General features: G+C 39.8%; 1 protein-coding gene across 3 annotated transcripts; it reads left to right on the top strand.

The window, feature by feature from the left end:
* Positions 1 to 5,573: 5,573 nt before the first annotated feature.
* Positions 5,574 to 8,674, top strand: ubxn1 (UBX domain protein 1). Of its 3 annotated transcripts, none has more exons than XM_015946912.3 (10): positions 5,574 to 5,635; positions 6,090 to 6,154; positions 6,258 to 6,311; positions 6,663 to 6,778; positions 6,972 to 7,068; positions 7,169 to 7,360; positions 7,532 to 7,583; positions 7,670 to 7,792; positions 7,892 to 8,075; positions 8,139 to 8,674. In XM_015946912.3, the coding sequence occupies exons 2-10, from the start codon at positions 6,096 to 6,098 to the stop codon at positions 8,177 to 8,179; spliced, it is 918 nt and encodes a 305-aa protein (XP_015802398.3). In that variant the 5' UTR covers positions 5,574 to 5,635; positions 6,090 to 6,095; the 3' UTR covers positions 8,180 to 8,674. The 3 variants fall into 3 exon arrangements, with proteins under 3 accessions (XP_015802398.3, XP_015802405.3, XP_054595110.2); XM_015946919.3 differs by lacking the exon at positions 5,574 to 5,635 and adding an exon at positions 5,642 to 5,667; XM_054739135.2 differs by lacking the exon at positions 5,574 to 5,635 and adding an exon at positions 5,802 to 5,913.
* The last annotated feature ends 800 nt before the right edge of the window (positions 8,675 to 9,474 follow it).

The raw sequence follows: 9,474 nt of genomic DNA, 5'->3' as shown, positions 1-9,474 counted from the left end.
GAGGCAGACTGAGACATCCAGATGTAAAACAGAATGCTACCGTAGATCTTTCATTCCCTGAAACTCCTCAGTTTAAGCTGTACTGGCATTATCCTGGTACACAATAACATCAATGCAATATTCATTATGTGTTCAATGCTCGTTCAATACCAGATTGACATAGTATGTCTGGGTCTCTTGCAGTATGTAGAATAGTGTTGGAACCCAAGTTTTTTCTTTTTTTATTTGTGGTTTTTAGTGGTCAAAGTGGTGATTACTGCCTATATGTATATACACTCACCTAAAGGGTTATTAGAAACATCTGTTCAACTTCTCCTTAATGCAATTATCTAATCAACCAACCATCAGCTTGTTCGAGATGAGCCAGTTCTGGACAGATTCGATCATCAGCGATCGGCGCGCAGTGCATGCCGGTTAGATTTGTGTCCGACTTAACGTCGACTTGCTCTGACGTCATGCATATGTGGCAAGGTGGAAGGTGGAGAAACGAGGGCCCGGGCGGGATTCGATCCCCAGACTCCCGGGTGAGAGTCATACGCTCTAACCAGTCAGCCAAAGGGACATCCCCTTGGCCAAGTAGCCAGGGCGCATGATCAATCGGGACATTGTGACAGGATGCTCACACTGTCACATCTTCCCCCCTCTTTCCACAAGCACGTTCTCATGTTCCCGCGCAGGGTGCCACAAACTTCACATCCATGGACCTACTTGACAGTACTACATGGATCCTGCCAACAACACCAAATGTGGCAAGGTGGAGAAACGAGGGCCCGGGCGGGATTCGATCCCCAGACTCCCGGGTGAGAGTCATACGCTCTAACCAGTCAGCCAAAGGGACATCCCCTTGGCCAAGTAGCGAGGGCGCATGATCAATCGGGACATTGTGACAGGATACTCACACTGTCACACACATGTAGGCAACGATAACCTCGTGAGATCAAGGCAGCCGCAGATTTTGGAGCAAGGCGCTGCAGTTGCTCTCCACCGGCTGCAAAACCTAGAGGATGATGGGAAACGCCTGGCTCTCACCTGATCTAAGACCTGATTGGTACACATTTTGATCCAAACATCCAGTGGTAGAATGCAAGTTGGTCACATGTATTCTGTAAATCATGTAACGTTGATGATGACAACTATACAGGCCATGTACAGAAATGTGTTTTGTGCTATTTGTCACGTTTCCTATAAGCACACTAAAACTACAGCTGATAACCTTTACTTATTATTACAGCCATGTCTCCATATGCATTATATTATATCCACGAGCATGTGAGGATGTGTTTCAGTTGCTAAAAGGCACCAGAATTAAAATAAAAAATTAAACAAGGTTAAACTCTAACGCGATATCTTCATCCGTTGTCACCCGCGAGCTACACATGTAGGGAAATCTGTTCGGATTAAACGCTGGCTTTCAGCCACTCCCCCTGCTGCGTCCGTCTGCTCTTGTCTGTTTTCCAGGCGAGGCACTGCTCAACTCAAACAAGCCCATCCTCATGAACGCCAAACTGAATGTCAGAATGGGAAAGAAAGGTGATTTAAGCAATGTTGAGCGTGGCATGGTTGTTGGTGCCAGACGGGCCGGTCTGAGTATTTCACAATCTGCTCAGTTACTGGGATTTTCACCCACAACCACTTCTAGGGTTTAGAAAGAATGGTGATAGAAGAGGAACCTTGACTGAAATAACCACTCGTTACAACCAAGGAATGCAGCAAAGCATTTGAAAAGCCACAACACGCACAACCTTGAGGCGGATAGGCTTCAACAGAAGACCCCACCGGGTACCATCTCCACTACAAATAGGAAAAAGAGGCTACAATTCGCACAAGCTCACCAAAATTTACAGTTAAAAACTGGAAAGTGTTGCCTGGTCTGATGAATCTCAATTTCTGTTGAGACATTCAAATGGTTGAGTCAGAATTTGGCATAAACAGAATGAGAACATGGATCCATCATGCCTTGTTACCACTGTGCAGGCTGCTGGTGGTGGTGTAATGGTGTGGGGGATGTTTTCTTGGCACACTTTAGGCCCCTTAGTGCCAAGTGGGCATCATTTAAATGCCACTGGCTACCTGAGCATTGTTTCTGACCATGTCCATCCCTTCATGACCACCATGTACCCATCCTCTGATGGCTACTTCCAGCAGGATAATGCTCCATGTCATAAAGCTCCAATCATTTCAAAATGGTTTCTTGAACATGACTGTGAGTTCACTGTACTACAACGGCCCCCACAGTCACCAGATCTCAACCCGATAGAACATCTTTGGGATGTGGTGGAACGGGAGCTTCGTGCCCTGGATGTGCCTCCCACAACTGCAAGATGCTATCCTATCAATATGGGCCAACATTTCTAAAGAATGCTTTCAGCACCTTGTTGAATCAATGCCTCGTAAAATTAAGGCAGTTCTGAAGGTAAAAGGGGGTCAAACACCGTATTAGTATGGTGTTCCTAATAATCCTTTAGGTGAGTGTACATGTTCCTTTGTTACAATTTTTCTTCAAATTATTCTCGTAAGTGTTGATGCTGCTGTAACAAGTGAATTTCCCCACTGTGGGATCAATAAATTTATTCTATTTTTGTTTTTTACCATCTTGTTTGGTCACACTGAAATTTGCACTTCTTCAAATACATTTAAAAAATATATGTGTTTCTTTTCTGAAATATGTACATATAACAAACAGTAAGCCTGTTTATGAAGTCTTTTAGACCTTAAAAGTTAGTTGAAACTGTCTACACACACAGATGAGTGTGTTATAATCCAAGCTCAATGTCAATAAAACAAACCTGACCTTAAAAATGGGTTTTATTTCCTTTCACTTTTAGTTTCAAGGTGCTTCATCAAATTACACTTTGGTGGAGTAATAGTTTTATTTTGGTTTCACTTTTTATGTATTGTAACTGTGGGATTTTACCAGCAATGCACTCAGTGTGAGTCAACAATCTTTAGATGTGAGATGAATAATAGGAATTCACTCAGGAAAACCCCCTTTCACATCACACCATTTCCCAGAAACATGTTTCCATGTTTCTAAAATGACATTTAATCATTAAATATTTGTAAAAATGACAAAAGAGAAGATCTTTTGCTTTATTTGCTCAACCAAAAAGCAGACAGAAGTCAAAATGTGATTCACAAATTAATCTTTATTTTATTGCAGCATCTGTTAATAAACATGTAAATAGTGTTGTTGATGAAGCAACATGCCACCACAGCCGTCTGATGGTGAGAGGTGTCCCTCCAGAGATAACAGCAGCTCCACTGGAAGTCTGAGTTTTTCCACATGGAGATGCTGTTACAGCTGGTGAGACCCACAGAAACAACACAGCTGACAGAAACCAGCCCGATCAGGAGGTTTTCAACCACAGCACCATCACACTCCTCAAGGGTTTCCTTATCCTGTATTATGGACATCAGTGGACCAGAGTGACTAAATGCTGAGAGTGAGAAGATATGATGCTGCCCTCTTTTGTTCACCTGTTGCTAAACTCATGGGTTTATTCATTTTATTGCATTTTTTTTATTTCAGGTGGAGAATCAGTAAAACCCCACCCTCCTAATCTTGGTTTTTATTGCTTTTAAGATTGTATTTTGCTCTTTGACACTAATAAATATGGATGATTTGCTCAATAACCACACACAAGTAGTCATTGCTGAGCTGCATCATAAATAAACTAAAATATTAAGTTTATTAAAAGTTCATGATTTACATTTAGGCACTCAAATGAACCCAGTAGCACACGGTATTGTCTTCAGCATAACTCATCTACCTATTTTCCTGTGACTTATGCTGATGAACTTTGACCTTTAGGCTTGTCCTCTATAAAGGAAAAAAGCTAAGCCATAAAGCAGTAAAGAATAGGTTAAAAAGACCTTTACCCCTATTGTGTCCTAGGACTTTGACCACCACGCCATTTTTTTTCTTTTTCATTCAGCGACTACATACACCTTGGAATCATCTTCCTCATAGAGATGTGCACTGAACTTGGTATTAATGTTTTAAACAAACACACATTTATTCAGTTCTGTTCAGAAAAAAACAAGAACATCTTTCCGTACCTTTGTGATACGTATTTTGTGTCACGCAGACATTGCACGTTTACTTTTTATTTTGTTTTGTTAATAAAAGTTAACCTAACGTTTTTTTTAAAACAAACACAAATGTCCTGCAGCACAATGAAATCAACTGTGTCACTAAAAGACTATTAAATCCTAAGGCCTCACTTTTTTCTTAGTTATTTGCACAACACAATCCTTCTAGATTGGATTAAAATTGTTTAAATTTTACATAACGTCAACTTAACGTACACAAACATGACTGCACTCCCACTAAGAAAGCGTCTGTGAAGTAATGGCACCGATGTTAATATTTAAACTTACAAAAATACGAAGAAGAAAATTCTGTATTAATCTAAACTAAAATGGTAATCAGATAGTTAACAGTTTAAGTGAAATTATACAAAAAAGTTTTATTGCTGATATTTTTACAATGTGTGAATAAAGATTATACTCACCAGTAAATTTTAAAAATTCATGCTTCAAAATGAAAAATAAAAAATCTATAGAGATTAAACATGAAAAGCAATAAAGATCATAAAATAGGCAAACAAGAAAAAGCTCAAGAAAAGTTAGGGGACAGTCAGAGGCTTACTGAGAGAGATCTGAGTCTGAGTAATGGCAGATTCATGATGGAGGACTGCTTAAGACGGTGTGGGGGAGAGAAAAATTAATCATTACACTAACTGTAAATATGTAACAGAAGCTGCACATAAAAGTCAGCAAATTATTTTCTGTTTGAACACCATAAACACATGATAGTGACATTAAAATCATACAAGCACAGTGAAGACACAACTGCATTGAAGTCATATATATGCATAAAATAAAAACAATTCCCATCTGACCCATGGGTGGTGCCATCTTTCCAAGCTCGAGTCCTCGATACCAGAGAGAGATATATCTTAGTTGTTCCTAGAACTGCACTTTTCTGGACTGAGATGTCTGATATTTTTCCTGGGATCTGCTTTAGCCACTCCTCCAGTTTGGGGGTTACTTCTCGAGTGCCCCGATGACCACGGGCACCATATCTTCACTCACCAGGCTTTATCAAGCTCTTCTTTGAGGCCCTGGTACTTCTCTAGTTTCTCGTGTTCCTTTTGCCTGATGTTGCCATCACTTGGTATTGCCACATCAACCACAACAGCTGTCCTCTGTTGGTTGTCTACGTTCCTTTTATTTGTATATATATATATATATATATATATATATATATATATATATATATATATATATATATATATATATATATATATATATATACATATACACATATATATATATATATATACATACATATACACATACACACACACACACACACACACATATATATATATATATATATATATATATATATATATATATATATATATATACATACATATATACACATATATATACATAAATATAATATATTTTTATATATACATGTGTGTGTGTGTGTGTGTGTGTGTGTGTGTTTAGTAAATTGTAGCTCATAAATCATTTTCAGAGTTTAAAAAAAATCGCTTTTTTGTTCATATCTATTTTTGACATGTTTGGCTTTCCGTACAGTGGAAGTGGCGTAAACTGATGTGTGAGTATCTATTCGACTAGCACCGCCTTCATGTGTGTTAACATTGACAAATATAGTCTTTAAAGCATTGATAATTCATGTTTTGTGTCCTTACATGTAAGATACAGACATGATCAGTGGTCTAAGGCACGGAAAGCATGTGAGAGCGTTTTAATCGGAGCCTAGGCTAGTTCGTTAGCAGCATTGATGCTAATTTTAGCTTCTAGCATCATCAAGGCATCTGATGAGTAGGAACAAACAGGCTTCTTCTCTGGAAAACGCCAGTGTTTGTTGTCATGGTGAATTATCCTGAAAGCTAGTGAAATATGTCATATTTAATGTTAACCAGGGCTGAAGACATTAAACGAGCACATAACTAGTTTGGTTGTCGAGTTCCACACTTAGCCTTTAGCTGTAAATTGGAACTACTGTGTCAGGATGAATTGTATTTGTGAACTTACCTTTGTTGTTTCAGCTAATAATGGCCGAACTAAATACTCTAGAGAGCCTGCTGGAGATGGGCTTTGACAAAAACAGAGCGTGAGTTACACTCATCATAGACATTTGGGTTTTTGAATCAGAGCTACAAAGAAATTAAAGTTAAACTGGGTTTTTTTGTGTGTCTTTTTTCTCACATTTTCAGAGAAAAAGCTGTGGCCAATACAGGAAACCAGGGAATAGAACAAGCTATGGACTGGTGCGTCTGACATACAAACTAAAAGCTGTGCTGTAATCCAGTCAGTTTGCTGTCTGTGGCAACATTTATGTATTTTACTTTAGTGATTATTGGTAAGAGGTACTCCATTTATACCACCTTGATTCAGCCAAGGTGAGGTGATACTCAGTTCTGACAGATTCCTCACCTGTAGATGCATCTTTTGAGGAGCTCTGAAGCCAAATAAAGGCTCTTAGTAGGAACTGTTTTGCAAAAATGTTCTCATAATGTTACATTTCTAAGCGTTGAATGCAAAACACCGAAGGAAGAAATTGTGCATTAGAACAAACCATTTTCCACCCTGACCCAATCTCTATGACCTCCTTCCTCCAGGTTGATGGAGCATGAGAATGACCCAGATATCGATGAGCCCTATGTGCCTCCTGCTGAGAATGTTCTGGGAGGAACAACAGATAGTCAGTCCAGCATAGAGCAGCCAACTATCGAAGGTCAGGGCATGTTGGGATGTTTGGGGAATGAATGATGCCATAATATTGTGAACAAAGCACACCAGACAACATTTAAGTAGCTAGTAGAAATACGTTTACAAATAAACTATTAATGTGATGAAATTGGAGCCTTTCTAGACTGAAAGTGAACATTGTGTCATTACTCAACTGAAACAATGTCCTGCTAATATAGGAACAGAAAACTTAAGTGAAGAATTCCTCGACCCTGAGGACATAGAGGCTTTAAAGCGACCAATGACAGAAGAGGAGAGACGCGAACAAGTCAAAAGGTCTGGGCGCATTCATTTCTACTGATGGTAATGAGTTTGTCTATTTATCCACAAAAAGCAGCATGAAGTCATTGTTTATGCCCATGTTTCTGCTTCTCAGGCTAGAGGAGCTGATGCGGGTGAAACAGGCAGAGAGGAGAGAACGTGAGCGAGCAGAGGAGGTGGAGAAAGAGAAACAGCGACGGAAACAGGGCCAAGAGCTGCAGCAGATCCGCCAAAAACTGCAGGATGACGACATGAAAAAACTTGCTGATCAGAGGAGGAGAGAGAAGATGGAAGACAAACTTGCTAGGTAAGGGTTCAGTAATGCAGATAATCGATGAAGAAAGTTTAGTTTGGTGCTTTTAAGTAATTGTTTTTTTTTTTGTTTGTTTGTTTTTTACAAAAGCTATATTGATATTTTTCTTGAAACTTGAGGAAATTGGTTTCTGTTTTGAACCCTGTTCATCTTTATGTTTGTCAGGCAAAGAGTTAAAGAGAAAATAGCGAGAGACAGAGAGGAGCGTGCACAGAAGGTACCTTAGCCTGAAATCCTGTTCATGTCTTTAATTTCTTACTGATGGCTTTAATCCTGGTCACGTTTTTATTTCCAATGGTTTAGTTTGGAGGTGGTGCATCTTCAAGCACGGCTGCTTCAACACAGCCCACCCCACCCAGCCCATCATCGCCCACCAGTCAGGGCCCTCCTCCCACTAAGAAGGAGTATGATGAATCAAGGATACAGGTGAGGAAAAAACTGACAGCTTGATTTATTCTCTTGAGTTTCTCTGATCCACTGGCCACTTTTCCTCCACACTTCCTAAATGTTCTGATCCATTCTCAGGTTCGCCTGCTGGACGGCTCCACAATCACAGCCGTGTTTAAGGCTCAGGAGCCACTGGCGGCGGTGCGGGTCTACGTACAGATGAACGGCAACACACCCGAGGGTCAGGACTTCACGCTGCTGTCACCCTACCCCCGCCACATCTACACTGAAATGGACATGGAGAAGCCCCTCAAAGAGCTGGGTGAGTGGGAGACTAGTCTAAGTCCAGAACAAGTCTGTTCATCTTACCCTTTTTTTGTCTCAGGTTTGGTGCCTTCAGCCGTGCTGGTTGTTACCAAAAAGTAAGAAACGAGAGGATCTGCTCTGTGAGCCTACCTCACCACTTCCACTACGTCATGTCCAGACACCGGAAACCAACTGAACCAGAACCAGAGCTGCCATCCCATAGTGTTACACAAGGAGCCATCGAAGTGAGCTAAAGCACAGATGCTGTGAGGCTGCATTCAGACACGAGTGACTGGATTCAGTCTCCCGCTGCAGTTTGACTCACATATCGAGTTGGATCTTAACAGATCAGAGAGAAGAAAGCTGGGTTCTGGCTGACACTTATTCTAAACGTTTAGGGTAAAGTACGGATCTAGGTTGTTTGTTTTTACCAGATTCTTAATGACATCATCTCAAAGTTCTTATAAAGGGCCTTAAGTTTAATTGCCATGATCTTCCTAATTTTGTGACATTCTATTTTTCAATTTTTTTAAAAAGACGTTCAGCTCTATTGACAGGTTGGTCTACATATTTACAAAAGATCCACTTACAATAAAACATGACTTTGAGCACTGACTTGGTGGACTGAATTTTGTTTGTCTTTAGTTTTACTTCTACACCATTACTGGAAAACAAATCCCGCAGCTAACTTTTAAAGTTTTGTATTCCTGAGATTAGACTGTCATCTAAAATGTATGATCAGACATTTGTAAAGATTCACATCTTTTTGTTCACATGAGAAAACACTATTTCAATTATATATACCATTAAAGGTGTTTTCCAGCAGTAAGTGAAATTTGGTCTGTTGCCATATCCCTCAGAGTTAGATAAATAGGGAAATGCATTTTGTAACCAACTCAATCATTCCATTCTGGCAGTGGTCTGTTAGCTTTAGCTTAGCATAAACAATGTAAGTGAATGGTAACAGCTTGCATTTTGTCATAAAAATAACTAATAATGCTCATTTTTCTTGATGACCTCAATCATATCAACTGCAAATAAAAAGTAACATGGAGGAATTACAGGTCATTTAGACTGGGAACTAAATTACGACAAAGCACTGCTGTCTGCGCTGCAAGGCGCAAGGACACGACGCAGCAGACCCAAAAGATACATCCTTCCATAAACAACAGTGAGCTGTGCTGTTCTTACTGACATAGTTTGAGCATGTTACATTTCCATTGCAAGAAATTGGTTCTTGTGTCACATCCTTGCACCTTCTCACAGCGGAGCATTGTCGTAATGTAGTCCCAAATCGAAATCGGCTCCTGTGATTCCTCCGTATTGCTTTCATATGCTATTGAGGTCACCAAGAAAAATTAGCATCATTATTTATTTTTATGACTTTGTCACATTAAATGCTTGCTGGTACCATT

This window comes from Nothobranchius furzeri, chromosome 1, assembly GCF_043380555.1.
Source record: "Nothobranchius furzeri strain GRZ-AD chromosome 1, NfurGRZ-RIMD1, whole genome shotgun sequence".
Classification (NCBI taxonomy): Eukaryota; Metazoa; Chordata; class Actinopteri; order Cyprinodontiformes; family Nothobranchiidae; genus Nothobranchius; species Nothobranchius furzeri.
Note: the sequence above shows the minus strand (reverse complement) of the source record. Positions and strands in the feature narration are given on the sequence as shown.

Excerpts from the sequence above, each read along its gene's own strand:
- ubxn1 (XM_054739135.2), top strand. Across the intron at positions 6,155-6,257 it reads GGCTTTGACAAAAACAGAGC|AGAAAAAGCTGTGGCCAATA; the intron begins GTGAGTTACACT and ends TCACATTTTCAG. Across the intron at positions 6,779-6,971 it reads AGAGCAGCCAACTATCGAAG|GAACAGAAAACTTAAGTGAA; the intron begins GTCAGGGCATGT and ends CTGCTAATATAG.